Here is a 23,981-nt window from a genome sequence, read left to right on the forward strand (position 1 = left end):
GTTACAATTAGCTAGGACAGTTCTACAAAGAAATAGAAAAGAACTTCCTTTCTTACAGTTGCTTAGTTTTTCCAGATTGCCTGTTTCAAGTTGATGGTGTGCTTTTAATAACTACATGTGATCAGGATCCTGGCTTCATGTGTCACTGAGAAGTGGAACTTTAAAACACACCACCAGTGAAACAGAAGGGGATGATATACGAGTTAGTAGGCACATCCTTTCTCTACTCAGCTTGAGGAAACTAGTTGCAGAACAACATGGTATAGAGTAAAGACCACAACTTTATCAGCACACTTATATATATTAATCCAGACACAGCATTTGCCACTGACAACAACTGGATTTAGCTCTCTGGGGAATTCCTGGGTTTATTGCATGTTTTGATAACAGACTTTAAAATCATGTCTCTGTGTTTGTTGTGTGCATGCCCTCCCATGCAGCCAGGGATTTTTGGTAGCATAATTTTGATCTGTACCTGTTACTAGTGGTAAAAAGTGACTTTGAAACAATATTCTGCTTACAGTGTTATCATTAGGTAGAAGTAAAATTGCTATATTCCTACTTCATAGTGGATACTGCAAGCATAATAGGTAGTGCTGATACAACTCACCTGAGTTGACTGACTGCCATGTAATTTAGCCAATATGACTGTAAATATTAACCTTAGATATCTCTCAGACATTTGTAGCCTGAAAAATAATCCAGAGAATCTTGGGTACAGTTCTTGGTGCTTACTCAAGTAAGCTGAAATGGGACTATAAACTTTCACTCTACTTTGGTTCTTCTTAACACAGCTCAGAGAGTTTCCTTCTTGTATTCCTTTTGGGATCTGCTACCTACTGTGAAAGTTTTGTTGTAAGAGAAGTTGCTTAATAGGAGAAGAAGGGATAATACGCAGTTGGAGTTGTTTTAAACAGAGGTAGAAGCATGTTCCACTTCAGTGTGGTTATCATTGTTTATTTAATAATGTGTTTTCTCAATGTAAACCTTAATGGTGAGATCAAAGGCTGTTATGCTTGCTATAACTTAAGAACACAAATCCATGAAATCAACTTCTAGTTACAAATGCCAGCCTGAAAAAAGCCTCACACTTTCTTCTTGGTGTGTGCTTGTCAACACACACATTCTGTACAATGTGATAAGACACTTGTAGTTAACATGTGCATGCAACCAAAATAGATTAAAGGCATGTAGTGAAGTTTTTAAGACAGTACAGACTAAACAATCAGGAATTTAAGGCATGTTAGAAACAGGGAGAGAAAATAATTGTGCTCATTTATTCAGTTTTAAAATGAAACAAAAATTATTACATAGCCTTCTAATTGACAGTCAGAAATTAGTCTTTTGAAACAGTAAGCATACAAAAAATCATGTTTAGGAATATGAGAAAAACACTCTTAAGTTTACTGAAAACTAAGTACAGTAGATTGCCCCACTGTATTTGCATTTGTATAATGAAAGTTCCAGCAGGCAGCTGCTTACTTCATAGTATCTTTAAAAACTTTGTGTTGCTCCTCTAGTCTGTAAGAAGCTGGCCCTTATGTCCTTATCAATGTCTATGTAATTCCCTTGCATGGGACGCAAGACTCGTAATAGATGACAAAACTGTCATGCAGTCAGAATTCTGCTTTGGTAGCTACATGCACAGTCCAGCAGAGCTTGGTACCTTGCTGGGATCCTGCAACATGCTCTGCTCTCCATGCAATATGCTAAGCATTCTCACATCATAAACTCTTAGGTGTTATAAAGAGCACTGAGGAAAACTAGCTCATTTGTGTCCTGAAAGATTGGCAATTCCTATTTTGAGTCGTTATTCTTAAAATGAGTTCTAATATGTACTAAAAACCTTGCAGTTCTGCAGTGTCTATTAAGCTAGCCTAAAAAAATTCCTGTGAAGTCCTAACACTGCTGCCAGATGAAAAGGCAAAAAGAAAATTTTGGCAAAAAGAAAAACAAATGGCAGAAGTCAGAATCATTTTGCAATAAGCATGGCTCATGTTCTGTCCATTAAAATGCATTTTTTGTTCTTGTTAAGATTTGTTTTTGCCAAGCTGCTGTTCAGGTTTCTAGCAATCATCTACAGGTTGTTTAAATTGCCCTTTTCATTATGCATTTGATATGTAAACTTATTCTTCTTGTGTTAGGCTGTGAGAATGGTAGCTGATGCTTCCCAGCTGCTGAGACAGATAAGGCATTTCATGACAGTTTCATGAAAAATGTTCTATTCTATCTCCTGCACTCCCCACACTTTTCTCTCCTTATCAGCCTTTCTTCCCCCTCAGCAAAAGTGCAGCTAGGCCATGTGGCCTAACATCTTATTCCCCTGCTGCTGACCAGCCCAGACATGACTTCAGTACTGGGGCAGGATATGTCAGCTTCCTCCAGGCAGAAGGGAGCATGATGTAGGAGGAGTTGAACTGAAAAGTTCTCAGGGGATGAGAGGGATGTATTACAAGTCGCATATTTTAAGCAAGCAGAATGGAATCTCTTGAAACCGGCAGACAGATATTTGCTGCTTAGATTTTTATCACTTACAGGCAGTTCATACCAAGTCAAGGACTTTAAACCAAGTTTGAGATAATATGAAAGAGGGGGCAAAAGCAGGCCACTTGAGTAAGTCAAAGTCATTTAAAGAGGTCCAGAAGAAAGTGATTGGGTCTCAGAAAAATGAGGCCAGCAGCTAATACAAAATAAAGCAACCCACTTCCACAGAAAGAAGCAACCCATTTTCGTAGACAGTCAAAAGCATGTGAAAGTGGTGTTATTTTAGTGCAGCTGATGTGCTTAAGAACCGTATCCTAATGTTTCTTTGATAACTTGCTGCTTTAGATATACCCATAGGTGCCTCGGGCTATATGTAGCCTAAAAGCCATCAGTCAAGAATAAAAGGTGCAAAACTTGTATTATTACCTGTTTGTTAGGGGGTTTTGCCTGGTCTTGAGGGTTAGAGAAAATGGCAGAAGGACAGCAACACTCTTTAAGTCCAGGCTGTGCTTAGGGATTTTTCAAAAGGCCAATGAAACTGCCCTCAGAACTACTTTGAGCTGTCCAAGCAGCTCAGCAAGTGCCTGGCCTAGTACCCCTCTGTTCCATGCCACTAGAAGGGATGAGGTGGTGTCTCTTTCTGTCTTATTCATAGATGGGGAGATGGCATGTTTTATGTTTTCTTCCCTTTGTTCCCTATCTTGTCCACCTGCCATTTGTGAGTGTTCAGAGGTCAGAGATTCAACTGTTAAGAGAGAGAGCCTGAAACTTATGTAAGGTAACACTGACTTTTAAAAACTAAAGCAAAAATTGAATGTTTTAGAAGACAGACAGAGGCATAATTAATATTAAAAGTTACATAGCTATTGAAAAAACACGTCCCGAGTTGCAGTTCAGTCAGGTGAAAGAGGCTACAACAGTCATCAGAGAGCTTTTTAATCATACCAATAATCACCCACTATACACAAAATAGCACAATATACAGGGTCATTGGGTCATCAGGGATATTTGCTCTCTAGTTAGGGGAATATGATCAATTCAGAGTCCATCATCTACCTATAGTTCTGGAAAGCAAATAGGCAACTACAAATTCACCTAATGTAGGTAAAAATTTAATGAAGGATTGATCATTGATCACTCAGCAAATTTGATGTAAAAGCACCACCGAGTTAAGAAGCCTTTGTCCATAGTTTTGTGGATATTGGAGTGGTATTGGACTTCATCAGTGGATTAAAAAGTATGACTTGTGTTCCATCTGAACATTACTGAGTGAGCAGGAGGGTTTCAGGGACTTTTTTATTGTTTTGTCCTGTAGACATGTGTAATATGCAAAATGCTAGAAATAATTACATTTTGTTTAAAAGTTGAAAAGATCAACCTGAAGTGTAAGTTTAGCCAAGGCCACAAACTTATGTGAGTTTCAAATGTGTGTAATACTTACCATGCCAAAGCCTCTCAAGGCTTTTTATAGATGATCTACTATACACAGTAAATGAATGAAAACAAGCAAATCTTTGGCTTGAGAGGCAACTGCTGAAATACTCAGCAACAAAAACAAGCAGCAGAGACAGAATGTATGAAAGTGAAAGAATGAAACAAGGTCAATAAAGAGTACCTAAGGCACCTTGTTTAATAATCATCTTTGCTACACTCCTTAAGACCTCCAAATAACATATAAAGCTGTAAATGCTAAGGAATGTGAAGATGAAACAACTGAGGAAACTGAAGATGAAAGAGCAGAGGACGAAATACTCTTATTCATAGTTAAAATTCCCATGATCAAAGGATGTGAATAAACATATTCTTTTAAGTGATAATGAAGTAAAGAGAAGAATCAGAGCTAGGAAAATGAATGAAAGGAGGAACCAGTACCATTAAGAGTAAGTTCATTTGATATTCATGAATTGCAAGTCAAAGTGAAGTAGAAAAGAAGGCTGGAGATTGGGATATTTCCTCTATTGTCTAGTGCATTTCTCAGTCTCAAGTACTAGGGGGAGGGGGAAACATATCCCCCTTAATTTGAAAAACAAAAGAATTGGAGAGTCCAGTCCGTACTTGCTTTAGGAATATGCACTATACAGCAGGAACTGTAAACCTGTCCTTGCAAAAAAAAAAAAAAAAAAAAAAAAAGGCCTAGGAATTCTGTTTATTCTAAAATAAATAAATTAATTACCACCTTAGTTGAGACCTTCATCAAATGCAGTATGTAGTGGACTGGTACTATAAGTTACATCTGATGACAAACTGGTTAAGTCTTGGTTTGGCCACTTCTCCCTGCAAATCGATACAAATTTAAAAAAAAAAATAGAGCAGGGAAGAATTCCATTACTACTCTGGCTCAGTACAAGATGGTTTGTTAGAGTCAGATCCATTGAGCTGGCTTCCTTTTCTTATGGTAGAAAACAGAGCATATAATTAAAGCTCTCTTTGACATAACTGGCTTACTACAAGTTTGGTGATCTGGGTGCAGGATGTTCAGTCAGCTTCCAAATTTGTGTTTCCTCCCTACTGCTAGCCAGACGGAAATTTATCCTTTCACATACTTTTCAAGAAAAAAGCCAACAACCTCTATGTATCTATCTATCTCAGTCTCTGGGCTTATTTGAATACTAATTCCTCTATACACATCTGAAAGTTTCAAAACACCATGAGATGTTGAAAGGAGAAGTTGCTGAGAAATCTGTAGGTATCCAAATGTGTACAGCAGAGGAGGAAGTTAGGTCAGCTGATTGTTTCAGGGGATATAGATACTTCTAAGGGGTGTTTTTTTCCACATAGTTTTTGGACTATCAAACTAAAGTCTGCAATAGCCAGAAGCCTGCTTACATTTTAATGCATATTAATTAAAAACTGTACAACAGCATTTAGTGTTCATGAAGATGATTGTTACGCTTTTGGCATTTTTAGGAAAGCACATCAAGCTTTAAAGTAGAACAAGACTACTGTCTTTCAGTACCTAGACTTTGTGCTCATGAAGTACAAAAAAACAGAGACATTTTCCTCATTGTCTGCTTTTACCTTGCATTCTCCCTTCAGGTATGGCCCATTTCCTGTTCCCTCGGAGCTACCTTTGGCTATATGGCTGGTCTGATTATTGCACCTCTGTGGATACACTGGAACCGGAAGCAGCTTACATACAAAAGCAGATAACTGGAGCAAAAAGAGACAAGGTATTTCTTTGTGCAGATTCCAGACAGACTGTGCAAAAGTTGGGGTTTTTTAAGAGATTATATATATATATATATATAGTCAAAGCAGAAGACTGTCCAAATTCAGTTAGAGTATTTCAGGCCAAGCATCTCCACTCAGTAAAATCACGTAGATGCCTTTTCAGCATGGTGCAGTTTTTGCTTCCTCTAGACTGTGTAACCCTGAGAGATTGTACCTTCCAGTCTGAATAAAATATTTCTAACAGATGTGGTGGCTTCTTATTACAAGTTCATTGAGTTTGATTTTATTCCTCTGGATTTCACTGGTTGTAGAAGGCAGAAACGTAGGTTTAACTTTCAAACCTGGAACAAATTCACTATGTACTTACTGCATTGTATTTAAAATCAGTAGAATTTCACAGTTAGCCTGGCCATTGTCAAATGTCTCTCACGTGATCAAACAGCAGTTTATGCATCTTGAGCCTATTCTCTTCTTCACTGTGTGTTTCTTTGGAGTTAGAATGGCTATAATAGCTTCATCAAAAACAGTCTTCAGTCCTTTCTGTGTTAAAGCTGAACACTCCACGTAACAGTAGGCTCCTATCTGTCAAGAAAATAAGTTAATTCAATAGCAGTATGTCTCAGCTGTTCAATTCCATCTGGGCACTTCTGCTTTTTTCCCACCCCCCCCCCCCCCACCCCATAGCAACATTACAATGTTTGGCTGCAATCTAAAAAAAAGTTATCTGAATGTGCACCCCCTGTAGGAGAAAATAAGTCTTTAGTCCAAAGATCTGGAAGGTATTTAAGTTGGTTGGTTTCTATGGGAAACAAGTAAGTTCTTTAGATTGGCAGTGGAGGCCTAAGATATGGTTGATAATTAAAGAGCAAAAAAAAAATTACACTACTCATTTGGGTTTCAAAAATACAGGCTCTGTAAGTGTCCTGATAAGCATTATCCACACAGTAGTTACAGTGGTAGTATAACATTCTCAAATAATATCTAAAAGATGCTTCCAACATTTTGCTCGAGCGGGAGAATTCCCTTCCAACCTCAACCAGTCAGTGGATTTTAATTATCTTTGAGTAATATTTATATAGCTTGTATAGCTTTTACAAGTGTCTACACTGAAAATTAGAGCTATTAGTGACACAAAAGTGTAATTACATAGGTCTACTCATTAATGTAAGTGTTGTTAACTGGTAAGCAGTCACAAGATTTTGTATGTGGACTGCTAAAACATATGCAAAAAGTGATAAAGGAAGACAAAGTCAAGTATAAATAGGGGTGTTTTGTTGTTGTTCTTTGTTACTTGGTTTCATTTAGGAGTGTCCAGTTTACCTCTTTTGCTAACTTCTGTCCTTGCTCCACAGATACGGGCTTCTCTTTCATATCATTCAGTCTTGCCAGAGTTTTTGGGTCATCACGGAGATCAATCTAGCAAGAAAGATTGGAGTCATGCTGGAATACTTACTCTAAACAAAAGTCAGCAGGCAATATGATACCCTCTTTTTAAAGGACAATCATTCAATGGAATATTATCTCTATAAAAATGGAGTCATGTCATGATTCAGATCGTGGACCCTTCCTGATTCAAGAGCCCTCAATTTAAGTTGTGAACCTTTAATCTAGAAGCTAGAAACATTTATTCTGTAATTTAGCACTTCAATTAGATGTGATCATCTTAGAATACCAAATGCAGTGGCAGAAAGATTAACCCAAAGGCAACACCAGCATGTGGGTCACTTCATAAATGAAGCCCAGTCCACTACCCACGAGAAGCAAGAGGAAATTGTCTCATTTCTGCCCTTCTCCTTTGCTTCAGCAAATACTGCATGTGACTAATAGTTGTAAACCCAAGTAATTCCAGTAACATGGGCATGAGCAGACAATTTTACTCAATAAGTCCCATGACTTTTTAGAAAGTCACATGGGAGACATGCAGCCCATCTTGCCACCATGTTTACAACGGACATAAGTTTTTTTAACAAAATGGAAATAGCTCATTGGAGAACAACACATATCTGTGTTTTTCTGCCACTTGTAAGGGTTGTTCCTCCAAAGGCAGAAGGAGGTGCTGCTCGGGTCCTGTTGGGCCTCAACTTCCAGCCCAGAGAAAAGGCACCATACAATGATCGTAATTGTTTAAATAAAGTAGAACAGAACCAAATATACCTGTGTTCCTACTAGTAAAAAGGGAACATTAGGTGCATATTCCTTCAACTCTGGTACCCACTCTTCCTTCACGTTTTGAAATGAAGCAGGGTTTACCACTGAGAAGCAGATAAGGAAGACATCGGTCATAGGGTAAGATAAAGGTCTCAGACGATCATAGTCTTCCTAAGGAAGAAAAATTCTGTTATCTGCAATATTAAATTGTTGCCTGTATTTTAACAGTTATAGTCAGAAACTGTATTTGTATTTCATGAAGGTTGTTGAGGCAGACTTTCTGAATGTTTAAAACTATTCCAAGTTGGTTAGAGTTGCTGTTAGAGCAAAATGTACATATGAAGATAACTATATGTGAACATAAATATTTTGAAAAATGTGTTAATACTGATAGAAACTTGTTTCTCTATGAGAATATGCAGAAGATTACCATTCAAAAAGTTTTCAGGAAAAAAAAACAACAAAAGGCTTATGGCTCAAACATACTTGCAGATCAAAGACTAGTATTTGTAGAGAAATGAGCAGGTGTGACTGCTGTAGAGTCATGCAGGTTATACAAAGCTAGACTAGATTAAGGCTGTTCGATGCACTTGAATGTTCTAATTAGGATCATACACAGAGGTGATATTTAAAGCCCTCCTTAGAATTTTCTTTTTTTCTTAGAAACCTTGCAGTCCTGTTCCTAGTGTTCAGGGCAGTAGGAAGGATCAGAAGGGACCTCTTTTGTCTAGACTGTGCTTTCTACTAGCAAGCCCAGCAAAGGATCAGATGGAACCAAAATTCAGAATCAAGAACACTATGGAATATAATGCCGTATAATATTAATGCCTTTGTTTGTTTGTTTGTTGGGAGTGTGGGGGAGGAGTTAGTGTGAAAAGATTATTTAGGCCTTTTAGAGCCCCAGCATTTAAAGTCAGCAGTCCTACTGCCAGGGTATACAATACTGTGGCAAGACGAGTACCTAGCAGCATTGCCCCTCATGTAAATCAGAGTTCTCTCTAGCAAGGGAGAAAGTGGATTTTTGCCCTATGTTTTAGCTAACAGCCAGAGGGAACATGCCTCTCTCTGCAAGGCTTCTTTTGGTCTTTGGCAGTGAACCAATGCCTTACCATTCCTACTATAGAATTTTGATGGGTTTTGCAACATAGATAACTAAGACGGAGGCCAGGCATTGCAGAGACACTAGCAAATGCTGGATTTATACCTTCCACAGTAAACACCAGTTTATTAGGGCTGCTGCAGCAGTTTCCCTCTTTCCCATGTAAACTCCCCATCTTAATTAAATCTCACAAATATTGCAATTATTTCTTCATTAAATATAGAGACAGAAATATAATTCAAGTCCATGTTTGAAATGAGATAGAAAATTAAATTTTTGTTTCCCTGGGAACAGCCACATTACTAGATTATTAACCTATAGTCACACCCTCAGAAACGCCCTTCATTGATTTGTTAGGTTTTAAACATGGTCACTAAAATGTCAAAAAAACTGTGAGAACTTCCTCAGAACAGTTTCTGCTTGGCTCATTTTTCCATTTGGAAGTCAACAGCTGTGGGAAGAGAGCTGTTATTCTCATGAACTGGAGGAAAGACAAGCACAGGCAGAAATTCTGCAGTAGCAAGGAGGTGATCATTCCTTGTCATACTCTTGTGCCATTTTGAGTATCCACTCTAGTTTTGTAAACAGGCTTGTCAATTAGCTAGAGCATGCTTAATTGTTGACATGGCTTCCCAATTTCACAACCACAGTAACTGACACCACTTTGAAGCTACAACATTTGACAGGCCTTTTCCCTGCCACTGTCTGGCTCTTGCCCTGATTCAGAAGAAAGAAACAGTAACCATGTCTCTTCCAAATCTGTGGACATTCATCATAGAAAGCAGAAATAACTTCAAAACACCAACACAGGAAGTTGAAACTCTTTTACCATTCAGTTAGTTTTTTTAGGCATGTATTTTATGTTTCATTTCTACTACCGAATATAGCTAGATCCTGCTCAGGGTTGCACTCTGTTTTCTTGGGTGGAGATTAAAATCCTAAAAGAAGCTTCTCAACTACCAATTACTCTGTTCCCTGGAGTGCAAAATCTGCATGAAAGGACACACAGTGGATCCATCAGTTGCTCTCAAATTCAGCTCTAAATCATATGTGGGGTATTAGTGAATTAAGTTGTATTTTTTAAAAATCTAGTTAAAAGCTGTATTTTGTTCCTACCACTAAAGAGCTGCCATCCCTATACTCTGCATTTTCTAAAAATCTCCTGACTGGATTAGGATAACTAGAATACTGCCTACACTAAATGCTGGAATGGAGAAAGCATTTCACTGTCACCGGAAATTACTGTTAGTCCATTAACCTTAAAATAGCTCTTTAGTTAATCCATTTCAAATTACAGGTGGACCTTTTATTCATAGCAAATATTAATCATTTTCTTAAAGCCAGTCTCAGGTCTGAACTCCTTTCCTGCTCCTGCATTTGTTTATGTGCCTTTTGATTTATACCCTGTTCCACTTGCACTGGGCCAGCTGTGGGCAAGTGCAATTAGGAGTTAAACAGAAGGCAAATACAATGTGATTGGTTACATCATGTACCACAGCCAAAATGTGTGTGGTATTTGCTGCAGTGGCTTCATGCATTTAAGCTTCCTTAAATTACCAGAGAATTTGGCTATACCCACCAGTCCCGCTGCTTGAAACATGACAGCGCTCCCAGGCTCTCCTTTAAACCTTATCTGTCCTCTGAACATCAGGTGTGCATTGATACTAATAGTGGCAGGAGTACTAACAAAGCCTCCCACCACATGATTGGACTGGTCCTGAGTCCTCTTGGGAGAAACTCTGCTTAAATTTTGCCAGCATCTAGTAGGCCCTCTGGGTTTAAGGCCATCCTTCTGCCTCCAAATAGCCCCTCAGAAACAGTAATAAAAACCTGCAAACTTTCTCTGATGTATTGGGCCAGCATAACTGCTACAATTGGTAGAAGAATCTGAAATACCAAATTAATTTAGACTGAATGTTAGAGAAGCCTGGAAAAAATCTTATTGCTTTAACTGTAATTTATTTTCTGAATCTAGTATAAGGGAAATAAATGTGGTTTATTCTAAAATGAAATGCAGCGGCAGAATTGATTATACTAGCCAGTCAACATAAATTCCAATTTGAGTGCATGTACATACCACACTATACAGCAATAAGACTAATTAGACAATGTAATTGGAGGAGGCACTGCATATATATTTAGACCTCAAAAATATTTAAGGTCCTGCATATTCCTGCATATTTAAGGATATTAGCAGGAATATTTTAAGATTGTGAATAAGATGGGCAAGAAAGCCCCTAAGGATTGAAATAGTCAGTATGAGTCTCAAAAACTCGGGGCTATAATAGTGAAACAGCTCATTCTCCAACATGCTCTAGAGTTTAAAAAAAGGTGTTTGCTGAAGTAGGTGAATACAGAAAATATGAGGGCTATAGTAACTTCAAATAAAACTGGACACAAGAATATTGACTTAATTAATGTTCTGTGGAGCTGTGATCCCTCTAAAAGACATGACACTGCAACAGGGCTGTTCATAATTTCCCTAGTATCCCTGTGGAAATCCAGGACAGCTGCCAGTACACAACAGACATAAAGAAGGAGATGAGATGAAGGAGCTAAGGACTTGGTTTCTCAACTACAAATGGGAGGTTTTGTTTTTAAAGTGGAGAATGGAAATTCAGGCTTTAAAATTACCATGTCTTCTTATGGTAGTCTGAAGGTATGTCTAGTATTGCCTTTATCTTGATTCCTTAAAATCTATCCTTTAGATCTTCTTTTCCTTGTTACAGTACCTAATAATCTGCCTGAGATTTTCTGCTGCCTTGTATTTGAATACTGTATTTTTGATGGTGAAGAGGATTTGCTCTAATATGTCCAAAATCTGACTATTTCCAACATTTACCTGTCCAGAAACAGAGGCCTTGAGAAACTTTTTGTATGCAGACTGAAGAATGGTATTGCAGTTCCACAGCACTATAATAGTCTTCATTTCATGGGTTTGCTCAGACCAAAAGCAGAACACAGTGTCCTGTTTCAGATCATGCATTTGATTTTGAACTGATACTTTTGCCCGGTTCTATGGATATCAGCTGAGACATAGCTAAAGAAAAGGGAACTGTATTCCAAATTCTGCCACTGACACAGTATGTAGTCCTGAGCAAATCATTATCCTCTCTCTGTTTGCATCCTCCCATCTGTAGGGGTTTGCTAGCTTAATAATGCATTAGTCATTGCAAAGCACTCCAAAAGCCTTTGATGTACACAGCTTACATGCAGTGGGATATTTAAAAAAAATAAACTCAGAAAAAGTGGAGTATAATAATTTCTGGACAACCTTCTTGACCCCCAAAAAGCACTATTTCCTTATCTTTATTAGAACACTGAGGTGTGAGGTGCAGACATACAGAGGTTCTGGATGTAGAGACCTTGTCGCTCCCCTGATTTATGGTATCATGCTCCTCCTGGCTCTAGGTGAAGTGATGGACACAGAGACAGAGGCCCTTACCCTTCTGCCAGCAGTATGAGACCACAGGCCTCCTGCTCATCTGGAATGGTATTAGGGCCTCTCTGGCCACTTGGGAGAGATGAAAAGCAATTAGTCCTTAGCAGCCAATACCTTCCCACACCTTTGAGGAAGTCCAGGCCTCTCAGATCAGCCATTGCAAGTCGTGAAGACAGTGTTAACCTAGATCTGTCTGGTTGATTTTTATTTCTTTGTTAGTGTTTTTAAGAAAACAGGAGAAATCAAATTATGGTATATCATTAACACTGATGCAAGGGCCTAAGGTGTGTTATGTTTTAATCCACACTCATTGTCTTGTTCTGACGGAACCAAAGTAATGAATTATTTTATGTGTTTTGCAGTTTAGGAATGAAATCTTAACAATGCATCTTCAGTTGTTATACTGACGTATCCTTGATAAACCTATTTCTGTTCCAAGAGGTATAAAGTGGATGGGTGGAAACAAAATAAAGCTTGCACCACTGGAAGAAAAGCTGGAGTTCAAAACCTCTGCGTCTGTGATCTCTGTGTTAGCAACCATCTGTTGCTTTCACAGCTTACAACAGCAATCGTAAGGAGAGGTTCTCACTCCCAACCATCTGTTTTTAGAGGGGAAGCCAAAAATAGACATCAGGCAGAGTTGCTAGAGGAATCCAACCTTCATGCAGCAAAGGGTAATCACAACTGCTCAGAGGGGCACAGTGAGGCAGAGTTTTGCAGAGTAAAATCCCTGGTAAAAGTCTGTTTTAACCACTTCATAGTAACAAGAGTCAGAAAGTCCTCTGTCATTATGAATTGCCAAGTTTCTCTCTCATTATGAATTGCCAAGTTTTGAAATGCATTTCAAAGCTGTCCTTCAAGACTGCATTTTTCAGTTTTCCTCCCTGAAAATAAGTTTCTGTTTCAGAAGGCCCCCTGAATATTTTGGAAAACATAACAAGTGAACCATAATGACTGATGTACCTAAATGTGGACTTAGTAACAACTCACAGCTACCTCTGGACACATCTAGCAATCTCCCCCAAATTATTTGGAATTAAAGGCTGATCTGCAGTTTTGCCATAAGCACCAGGCAAAGCCTCTATCTAAAGGTTTTGAAAGCAACTGCTTACTCCAAAAGTACACCAGGAAACAGACTTCACTGCGCTGAATCACCCTGTGGTTTCTGATTCTACAAGACACTTGGTGGGGGAGGAGAGAGAGGGAAGTGGCCTGCACTGCCCCATGCCAAGCATAAATTGCTTCCCTGGCTAAAACACTCTTCAAATTTTTCAGTCTGGGCTGTGTAACATTGTAACCCTTTGCAAAGGAAGAAGGGTGGAGCGTCCCCCAGGATGCTAGTTTCCTGGCACTGCCACTCACAAGACAACACTAATGCAGGACCATTTGGCCTAAAGCTGCAGTTTGGACTGACAGTGCATTGCCGTAAAATGTCTGCTTAGCCAATTCCAAGACCCAAGCTCTGCTACACTGATGACTGCATTTGATTTTTCAGTTGCCTACATCTGTAGCCCCTAGCTTTTGAACATGCAAAACAAGAAAGATGCAGTGATTATTCCCTGGCTGCAGGGGAAAAGTGCACTACAGACCCTCTGTCTCTTCACAGGCTTCTGAGAATACAGCTTGCATTGCTAAAGAAAGCAGAATTGTCCTGTTGTGGTTTGTTCACACAGGTTTCCCAGAGAGTGCAAAAAGCTGTTGGTTTGGGCCCAGCATCTATTTTTAATTTATAAAAAAGGCTGCAAGTATGCAGAGTAAGTGCTCTTCCATTGTATTCTAAAAATGAAGTAAACTGATCTAAATCCATTTCTGAATTCCTGTGAGGAGGACTGTTCAAAGGACGTATGAATTATACATTGAAAAAGCCCAGGGTTTGTGAATTACCTTTTTTTTTTTTTTTTTAATAACAAAACTTTCCTTCTGGCATAATTGAGAACCATGCAGCTGCTTACATCTCTGAAAAGCTTTTCTGGATAGACAGAAATAACTAGCTGGAAGATGGAGCCTAGTTAAGATGGATTTTAGATCATTAGAGAGGAAGGACAGCATATTTTTTTTTATTATATACAAAACTGCCTTTAAGTGATCAGATTTGATCCTACCCTTAACAGGGGACTCGGTACTGTCCAAATGCTACATCTTGCCATGTGGTGATGTGGTGATGCTAAACTGCTTTCCTAGATGGTCTCAATAGCACACTCCCTTCTCTCCATCACCATAAGAACTTCAACTTGCTGGTTGGTTTTCCAAAAGAGAAAGTCCCTGAATTTTCTCTGTAGGGCTTGTTATTTTAGCATCTGTATCAACAGAACATGTATTCAGCTGACTGCAGGCACAGTTTCACTTGAGCACCTTCACTTAAACCTGTTGTCTACCTACTAGGGTGCTCCTAAGAAATGGCAGAGTAGCTGGTATGGACAAATCCTTTCACTCCTTGCCCATAAGAAATCTCAGTCCAGCTCTGCATTTCTTTCTCACTGTCAGTGACTTAATGAACACCATTTTTCCCTATCCAGATTTCCATTTTCCCTAGGAAAGGAATTCACCCCAGTTGTGCCTGCAGCCATGAACAATCAGGATTTTCCATTCTTTCAGATACAGTAAATAAAAATAAAATGCACCCTGACACATGTGATCTGGACAGATCCTCTGCAGAACCTGCTCTTTGGAAAGATATATTCTCTGACTTTACTTTCACAGAAGAGTATGACCTGTTCTCACAGGCAAAACAGCCTACAGAGTAGAGTTGGTTTAATACAGTTATCCATATAATATCAGATACATCTTTTCATTTGCTTCCTATATAAAGACTGATCAGACAAACAAGACTGATCAGTTAGGTGTCCCATTCCCTTTCACCTTTTACAAATAAACCCCAAAAGCACATTCTTCAGTCCAGTGTTGAGGAACACATAGAAGATTACAACTTTACTGCCTCCTCAAGATTAGCTCCCATCACACAACTTCTCAGAAGAGTGGCAGGGCCATCCTGTGCACCTTGAATGAACACATCCCAGTGAAAGAGTTTTTGGAATGAAAGGAGTTCCTAAGAGTCTTCTGCACCTTGATTTATATCAAGTCACATTTGCTAGGGCTAACAGCTCCCATTGCAGAATGTGATACAACACTCAGCAGATGTTAAGGCAATTGAAAGAAAAACCGTAAGCAGTTTTTCTTAAGTGAGGAATTTTAAAGCCATCTCACTGCCTGTAGCTTGGCCTATCTGTTGGTCATAACTAAAGACACGTCCCAGGTCACACTTGGCATCCATCCCTTGTGGACTCCAACACTGAATCCCAACTGGAAATCAGACCAACAAGGAAGTAGCACTAAGTTCTTATGATGATCTTAAAGCATTTGTGACTACATCTAATTTAGAGCACAAGCTGCCTGAGGTACTCTGAATCTGTGTTTTATTCATGTGAAGCAATATACTCACCTAGGATGCTGACAGATGTTGCTTTGCTCTGGAGAATAATGCTGCCACCTGCATTTTTATGTGCACACCAGCGAGTGCCTGGCATAGCAAAGAATTATTGCACACGTGCCACAGCACAGATGCAGCATGGAGCAGGATTAAAACGGACTGGGGACAGTAACTGTAAAGTGTCAAATAACACAACCTCTTCAGAACTGCTGAAAGTGTCATGTAGCACTCAGACATTTTTCTTAACACAACTCACCCAATCACCAATTCAAACAAATAGACTGCTTATAAAACAACAGAGCAGGAAAAGGACACAGTTCTCCTCTGTGTCCTTATTTTGCATTTTTTCTCATTAGGGGAGGAGCAATTTTGTTAGAATGCAACTGCTGATTTGGAGGCTTAAAAAAAAGTCCTGAAGTTCTGCCCCAAAGCCTCCATTTTTGAGATGTTGACGTTTATAATTCACAATAGAACTGCAGGATTTTGAATCTGTGTGCTTTATATTATTTCTTAATTACCAGGTTCCTGGAGTCTCTATAAAGAAAAAGCACATCCTTTTCACCTTTAAATGAAAGATTAATTTCTAGTAACCCACAGATACAGAGAAAGGTTGATACATGAAGATAGATGAAGGCAAAAGATTTAAAGAAAACCCACATGCAGCAAAGGGCAAAACCATTTCAATTTCCTAGATTTTTTAGGTACTGATGTATGTGAGTGGGAAGAGCTGGTTCATCATTTTGAATACTAACAAAACCTTGCTGAAGCAGGTTTTACGTCCACTTTGTCCATGTGTTCTTAATAAAGGAACTGGAACAAAGTTTACTGAAATCAGCAGTAGGGTGCCAGCTAACAGAGCTTTGGATTAGACCCTAACACACCCTTTTACATTGCAGGCCCATGCTATGGAGTCACTGCTCTCATCTAATTTTGTTTACTTTCTTTTAAGGTGTATTTTGGAGGCTGAATAAGGAGTTAGGCTATAAATGAAAACTGCATTTTTATACTTCTCCTATTTACCAAAATATGTAGAGTTCTTTGCCAAGAAAACAGATTTCAATGGAGAAGTCTGAGTATGGGCCTGACAAAAATTCCCAGGGTCTCATATGTTCTCTATCAGAAGATCTCCACGAGTCATGCTACCTTACCCAGTTGTCCCATTCCATCCCTCCTGCCTCCCGCAGCACAGCTGTAGATTATATGATATTCAGCTGAGTGCAGGTGCACACACCATCTTAAAATGAACTTGGGAAGTAAGAGGATATGCAATAACATTGTGCTGGAAGAGCAGTAACTATTCGTATTCAGTGTTGTTTTTTTAGCTGGTCATGTTTAGATAGCATTGTAAGATGCCACCGTGCCTCCAAGAAATTAAAAATTAGTAAAATTCAGACAGTGCTCTGTCACAAACTAAAGGATATCTTCTGACTCTTAACCCAGGAAAAAAGGGCTTTTTACTTGGCCATGTAATCAGTGTTTAGCAAGGGTCCATCCTAGGTCAGTAGTCTTCATAAAAATGTGCTTTTAACATATCAAAAGTTGAAGTTTCAGAGAACCTGTCAAACTTGGTTTGCTTTGTGTTCTTTATTTTGGTCTGACATTACCTTGCTGTTAAAGTGGCAAAGATATTCAGGATCTACACTTTCAAATGCATCCCTTAGATTTGGTTTTAACATAACTCAGTCTCTATCAGAAGTACTGTGGGGCTTTCAGCACTCTGAAAATGAAATGTAACTGTCTTGAGTTTCCAACATCTATCTAGTGGATGCTTCTGGGAACTCAGAACACCATCTCCCATTCTGCAACTCCCCATCTGGTGATAACAGTGCTTACCTATCCTTCTAGGAAAGCTGCTGTGCTTTCAAAGCATGAGTCACAGCTCACGAAGAGGCGTTTAGATGCAGGCTTTGCACTGAGAGTATTATTGTTGCAAGGCCATTTTTAATAACCAATCTGAAGGTATAAGTCCTTTTCCTTTTAAAGAGAAAGCCTGTCTTTGCTTAAACCTTCATCTAGAGAGCTCTAAACACAGAGATTGTTAGCTCAGGCACTTCACCTCCTCTTACACTGAAAAACTTAAATTCCAAAGGGAGAATCTAGGCATGTTTTTATTTCATCTGCATACATCCAGTTGTTAAATCTACGTGGCTGGCAACATCCTGAGGCGCAGAGCAGCTTCAGTGGAGGCTGAGCTATTCATAGGCCAGCACGCTGGGCTGGGAGTGAGCTCATGAGCTCACAGCCTCCCCAGTGCCAGCTGCCAGCTCGGCTGGGACATGTAAAGGGAGCGAGGGAAAATGCATGTGGGAGGAGGGAGGCACAGGGGGGCAGAAAGGGGACAGGATGTTAGTTGCTAACATTTCGTGTTTACATCTGCCAAAATCATGTTAGAGGTCTCAGTTGTTTACACCTCTGCAGTAAAGGGTGGCAGGCTTTGCATTGTGTGAGACTGCTTCACTCCAGGCTGACATTTGGAGCTACGGCTGCCGGGTAGGGGCAACTCAGAAGGAGCAGTGTGCTCTGAGGAGGGACATTTCTATTTTGCAACAGAGCAGCAACTGCCTCTTTTCTCAGTAAGATACTGGAATGGTACCTAGGGCAGGACCAGGGCTACCTACCAAAGCCAAGACAAAGAGTCAGCAAGGAGTATAAAGATTTCTGCTATTTATTTATAGCAACCACCACAAGTTTGGGAACTATCCATTTTAATAACCACACCTCACACACAGACACCTTCACATTTATAACCATTTGTTTTTACACTTCTCCTTAATACAGACACTCCTCTCCCTAATAACTGAGTTAGCTTTATACACTTCAGCAGCCTGACCAACTTAAACATAAAATTGCTTTAGCATCAGGGCTTCTGTCACAACCAAAAAAATCAGTTTATCTGAATTAAGATGGCTGTGGCTGCAACCAGTGTGACCACCTGAGCTGAGATGTGCAAAGAAGCGGCTTGTTCTGTGCTTGTGAATACCATGTTTTGTGGTACTGTTCTGGGGACAGGTGAGAAGGCACCAAGAGCTTCATTGTATCAGACCCTGTATTAGGGTGTTTAAGGCAGAGATATAAAAGCAGAGAGCCAAGGAACACAGTTCACCTCAGCTTTGTCTGACCAAGCCCCTTTAGTATCAACAGTAAGTGATGCTGAGGGATATAAATGTTATTATGAGGCACTGCACCATAGTAAAATTCACCATACCCTGCTCTGTCCAGATGGTGGCTTGGTGCCAAATCTGTTCAAAACAGTCATGCCATGCCTCAGCATCTCTCTTCCCAGAGCAACACAAGCAGTACAGGCTCTGCTACTGCAGCCTCCCCCATCCTTCCTTTAAGTCCCAACCCTCCTTTACAGCAAAGACACAGGAGCAGCGCAAGACTTCCCCCTGTATGTGGTCAGCACCCACTGGAAGAAAGGGGCACCATAAATTAAAATCCTACAGCAAAAGGAACCAGCAGAAGGATAGACTCTGACTGTCATTTTAAACAACAGCCTTGAATATAGAGCAAAATCCCCAAAAGGCAACTCCTGTGTGTCCTACCACTTATTCTGACCACTTGGGACATGGCAAAGGGACATGTGGCACACCTTTGTTAGTGCTTGTAGACATTCCTCCAAAAATGTTAACATCTTGAGAGCTGGAAGCATTACTTCTGATATCTTGGAAGAGCAAAATGATAATCACTTGTCAGCAGTTCAAAACCACTCCAACATGGTGATCTTAATAGACCCCTGATGAAGTGATGGTTCCCTTCCCAAGCTGATTTTGCCATGTACCCATGTTCAATGAAGAGCAGCACTGACACACAGTCTCCCAGAAGAGGCTGCTGCAAAGCCAGAGGCCTCCAAACATTAGTATCACAAGCACCTCATGTTTAAACTTCAGTGCATTGATGTGTCTTCAGTGTAGGTAGGTTCCACAGTTCTCATCTTCTGGGGAAACCAAGACCTGCTCTAAGCCCACCCAAAGCACGCAGCAAGGCTAAAAGGAGCTGCTAGCTCCACCTCTGGGAGGAATTGCTGGAGGAATGGCACCAAAAGCCCGCCCACCTCCCTGACACAGGAGGCTGCCTCCACAGCTGCAAACCCAAATGGGCTCTCAGAGCCTCCACAGCCCAGCAGCTATTTTCTGCTGGCTATTTTCTGCTGAACCAGGGCCTCAGTATTTTCAGACAGAGAAAAGCCTTCTTGAACTCACAAACACTCAAAGGTCTGTGTGTAAACGGAACTTTGTGAACCACCAGTGGCATTTTTCCTTGCTATATATATTACCAGGGAAAAAAATGGGATTTTAATAGGTTTGTTTTCAACCTACTTTAAACTCATGAAGATATGAGCCTTATGTCATCGTTATAGTTACTACATGTGATCCTGTGTGTGTTGTGAGGAAGCGAGCTAGAAGTGAGTACTGGATGAACTCAAAAGCTTGCAACTCCTCTGCCAAAGCAAAGTCTGTCACAAGTTGCTAAATACATAACCACGCAAGTTAAAGAGACCCACACACTGATAAGCCAGAACTGAAGGGTGATGAGCCTGCTGTGCACCAGCTATGAATCAAAATCTTGTTTTTAATCTTTCTTCTGCTAAGGGCTTCCTGCATGGATTTGGAGTAAGTCACTATCTGAACTTTCATTAACCCTTTTCACTCCTCTTCCCCCTGAATTGAAATCTGTAGATTGGACCTATTTACTTTGTCCAGGGCTGGAAGTATAAACCTGCTGATGATTGTGAACTGCTTAGATACCACAGTGATCACACACAGCCAAGCTTTATAAAACTAAACTGTCAGGCCAATATTTTACACTAAAATTATTTAGGGGTGACAGAATTAGAGACAAAAGCAGTGATGTACGCTGGCATAGAAATCCCAGCTTTGGGTAGCAATGTATCCGATCCATATGGAAGTCTGTGGAAGCAGCAGGCATGTACCAGGTACAGCATGCTGTTTCCCCAACATAGAGAAGACATCATCCACTCATGTATTTTCTGGTCTTTACTATTTAAGCTTTAATGCAAGCTTTCTATTATTGTGTAGCTTTGGGAAGACAGGCTTGTCAGCTGCTCTGACAAAGCAGCTTTTAACTGAATGAAGTTGCTGGACTGGCATCTTGATACAGACTCCGTTCTTTAGTTGCACTGGATGTTGGGATGGGGCTCCCGTGGGCAGTCTCTGACATCCATCAGTTCCCCAAACATGCTGAAGTGGGATGGGGATAGTGGTGAAGATTTTATTAATGCCACAGGTCTGACTAAATGAGGAGTTTTGCCAAGACCCAGATATATCTGTAAAGGTAGCCTCATTAAAACACCCTATGTGAACTGAGGGTCCTTTGAATCAGGCCAACAAGATCTATTTCTAGGTGCCTCAAAAACTGCCCTGGAATTCCAAATGAAGATTTCAGCTTTTCAAAAATTGGGGGAAAAAAGCTTACCTCAACTTTCTCTATATACAGTTTCACACTGAAAAGTTTTTCTTAGTGTATCAGGAACACCTTAATTTGCTGCTTATTGTAAACTGGTCAGTTTACCCTACTGACTTTTGAGGAGGCCAAAGGTCACCTGTGTTTGCAGTCAGCACATTCAGGCAGAGTGGGGTACCACAAAGCCAGCTTAGTTAAGGTTACACAGAGCTAACCCATACTCACATTAATAGCAACAAGCCCAGAACAAGCATCCCCAAATAAACCATGCATATGTACAGAAGTGCTAGGCTCACTTTCTCACTTTCACACTTTTCAAAGATCATTATTAAAAAAAAAAAAAAAAAAAAAAAAAAAGTTGCGCTCTAACCAAATGCTTTGTCTGAGCACTAGATCCTCACTTTGCAACCTACTTTAGCCACATTTTAAAGCTGTGTTCTGAACTAATTCCTATTAAAAAACAGGATTATGATAGTAATAAGAAATGCACTTAGCTGGCACAAATTTGACTAGCTTGTGTTTATATCAGGGAGATGACAAGCATGAAGTCAGCCTTTGTGGGAAGAGTCTCATCCTTCAGGGTATCAGCTTTCTGGAAATGGCGCTGTTTCCTACAATTCTCATGGAATTAATTTTTTTACTGATTTCAGGCCTAACAAAGATATAGCATTAGTTAATTACTGATTCCCTAACTCAAGGCTATGTACAGATCTAAAAAGGTACACTAATTCAGGCAGCAGTTGTTCAAATAAGTATAGGAACAACATGGTTAAAAATTACAGCTTCAGTCTATGCGACTTCAGTGAGATTGTCTTACGAGTTGCTCTTTACAACAAGGAAGCATGTCTGAGGTCATGTGAGACCAAAGCACATGCTCACACTGCGAGAAGAAGTTTAATATAGGGAATACACAACTTTACAGAAACCCATGCTGCGTTTCTGTATAAGCTCTGCACCTCCTGGGGTCAGGCTCTTCACAAACGGTTTCAAATAAGCAATTCCCAGAAAGTACTCTAACCCTGGAGACCATACTTGGCTCGTGGCTGGGGCCATGCAAGTTAAGCTAAGGAAGAGATGATTTGAATCATGGAGCCCTTTAGAAACCACTAGACCAGTGACCCCTTCAAACATCCAGTATTTTATCCATCATTAAAGTTACTTAAAAGCCATGCTGACATCACAGCATCTTTCACAACTGGCTGTAATGATCTTAACCAAATTAATCACTTGAGTAGTCTGGGACAGCAAAAGAAACCCAGGTTATCTCAAAGGCAGTGGCTGAGAATTACACGTTGTTATTTTCCACCTTTAGTTCGAACAACTCTTTGTAGCTATTTGAGAGCTGTAAACCACAACCAAGGCAAGCTGCGGCAGCCTAGCTCTCCATCCGACCCGAGGCGGCTGAGGCAGCGTGTGCCCTCTGTGCTGAACGGGACACATTTTCCCTCCTGAAAGCCGGCGGGAGGGTTGGCACCCCGAGGGGGTCTAGCCGGTGGCCATGCCCGGCCCGGAGCACTGCCCCGCAGGCGCCGGGCATCACCCCACCCCAGCGCCGGGCGATGCCGTGGCGCCTCGGCCCCAGCACCGCTAAAAATAAAGCCCGTCTTCGCCTGCCCGCCCTCGGGAATCGAGGTTGGATCGATAGCTTTCTTTTAAAGCCGGATTTTATCAGTCGCCCCCGACCCCCGCCAACCCTCCTCTGAACAGCCCAGCCCGCACCACAGCCCTGCGAATAACTTCAGCGCCGGGATCGCCGGCGGGCGGGGGGACGGGGCCGAGGATCCGCGGGCAGCGCTTGACACTCACCTGGCCGGCGGTGTCGTACAGCCCCAGCAGGTACTGTTTGCCCCCGACGGTAACGCTGACTGCGAGGGGGGAAGAAACACAGCGGGTGAGGGGGGGCAAGCCCGGCCGATTCTTCTGCCGGCCCCCCCGGCAGGGCAAGGCCGGGGGATGGAGGGAGGAGGGAGGGGAGAGAGCGGCTGCCGCCCCCGGCGGTAGCGGGACCCCCCGCCCGCTCACCTGCGTAGTGGTCGAAGACGGTGGGCACGTACTCCTCGGGGAAGGCGTCGTTGGCGTAGCTCATCAGCAGGCACGTCTTGCCCACGGCGCCGTCCCCCACCACCACGCACTTCAGCATGACCGCCGCGCTGCCATGGGCCATGGCCGGAGCCCGCCCTCATGGCCCCACGGGCGCGCCCCGCCGAGCCGGGCCCCTCGGCATCGCCGCCGCCGCCGCCGCTCAGCGGGCGCCCCCGCCGGCCCCCGCCGGGCACGGCCCCCCCGCCATCCGCTGCCGCGCTGGGCCCGGCGGGAGCCGCCTTCCCCCGGCCGCGCCGCGCCGCGCAGGGAGCGCCCGGCCGGGCGCGGGGCCGGGGAGGCGGGAGGGGCGCCCCGCGCGGGGGCGGGCGGGCGGCGGGGCTGCAGGGCCGGGGCCGCTGTGCGAGAGCGGCCCTCGCCCCGGCCCCGCTGCCCGCACACGCATGCACGGCAGCACCCGGCGATTCCCCGCCCCGCAAGTTACTCGGGCGCTGCGGGCACCCCGAGCCCCCCGCGCAAGCGGCGGGGCCGCGTTGATTCTGTGGTGATCCCCCACCATCGCCCTGTGCCTACAAAGGAAACTCCGGTAGCATCCTCTGGTGTTAGTCCCTAACTCTGCCGGTAAGCGTGAAAATAATCAGCGGGTTGCGAAAGGATTTTTTTCTGCACTGAGTTTGTTGTCTTTGGGTCTAAATTCAGTAGTGGGAACAGATTTAAGAACACCAAGGTGTGTCATTTGAACAGGC

The 23,981-nt window shown here is 41.7% G+C and overlaps 1 protein-coding gene across 3 annotated transcripts; it reads right to left on the bottom strand.

The window, feature by feature from the left end:
• Positions 1 to 930: 930 nt before the first annotated feature.
• Positions 931 to 23,869, bottom strand: RHOQ (ras homolog family member Q). Of its 3 annotated transcripts, none has more exons than XM_038130341.1 (5): positions 23,218 to 23,869; positions 23,002 to 23,060; positions 7,810 to 7,974; positions 6,976 to 7,071; positions 931 to 6,233 (listed from the first exon to the last, which is right to left on the bottom strand). In XM_038130341.1, the coding sequence occupies exons 1-5, from the start codon at positions 23,357 to 23,359 to the stop codon at positions 6,201 to 6,203; spliced, it is 495 nt and encodes a 164-aa protein (XP_037986269.1). In that variant the 5' UTR covers positions 23,360 to 23,869; the 3' UTR covers positions 931 to 6,200. The 3 variants fall into 3 exon arrangements, with proteins under 3 accessions (XP_037986269.1, XP_037986268.1, XP_037986267.1); XM_038130340.1 differs by having other exon boundaries at positions 931 to 6,237; positions 7,810 to 7,907; positions 23,218 to 23,858; XM_038130339.1 differs by having other exon boundaries at positions 937 to 6,237; positions 23,218 to 23,852.
• Positions 23,870 to 23,981: the final 112 nt, after the last annotated feature.

The sequence above is a fragment of the Motacilla alba genome, chromosome 3 (assembly GCF_015832195.1).
Source record: "Motacilla alba alba isolate MOTALB_02 chromosome 3, Motacilla_alba_V1.0_pri, whole genome shotgun sequence".
NCBI classification, from domain to species: domain Eukaryota; kingdom Metazoa; phylum Chordata; class Aves; order Passeriformes; family Motacillidae; genus Motacilla; species Motacilla alba.

What these genes read in the sequence shown, in the direction of transcription:
- RHOQ (XM_038130339.1), bottom strand. Translation starts at nt 23,359, where the DNA reads ATGGCCCATGGCAGCGCGGCGGTCATGCTGAAGTGCGTGGTGGTGGGG. An exon ending in TGTACGACACCGCCGGCCAG is followed by an intron (nt 7,975 to 23,001) that starts GTGAGTGTCAAG and finishes TTTCTTCCTTAG; the next exon opens with GAAGACTATGATCGTCTGAG. An exon ending in GACAGAAGTTAGCAAAAGAG is followed by an intron (nt 6,238 to 6,975) that starts GTAAACTGGACA and finishes TTTTCTTGACAG; the next exon opens with ATAGGAGCCTACTGTTACGT.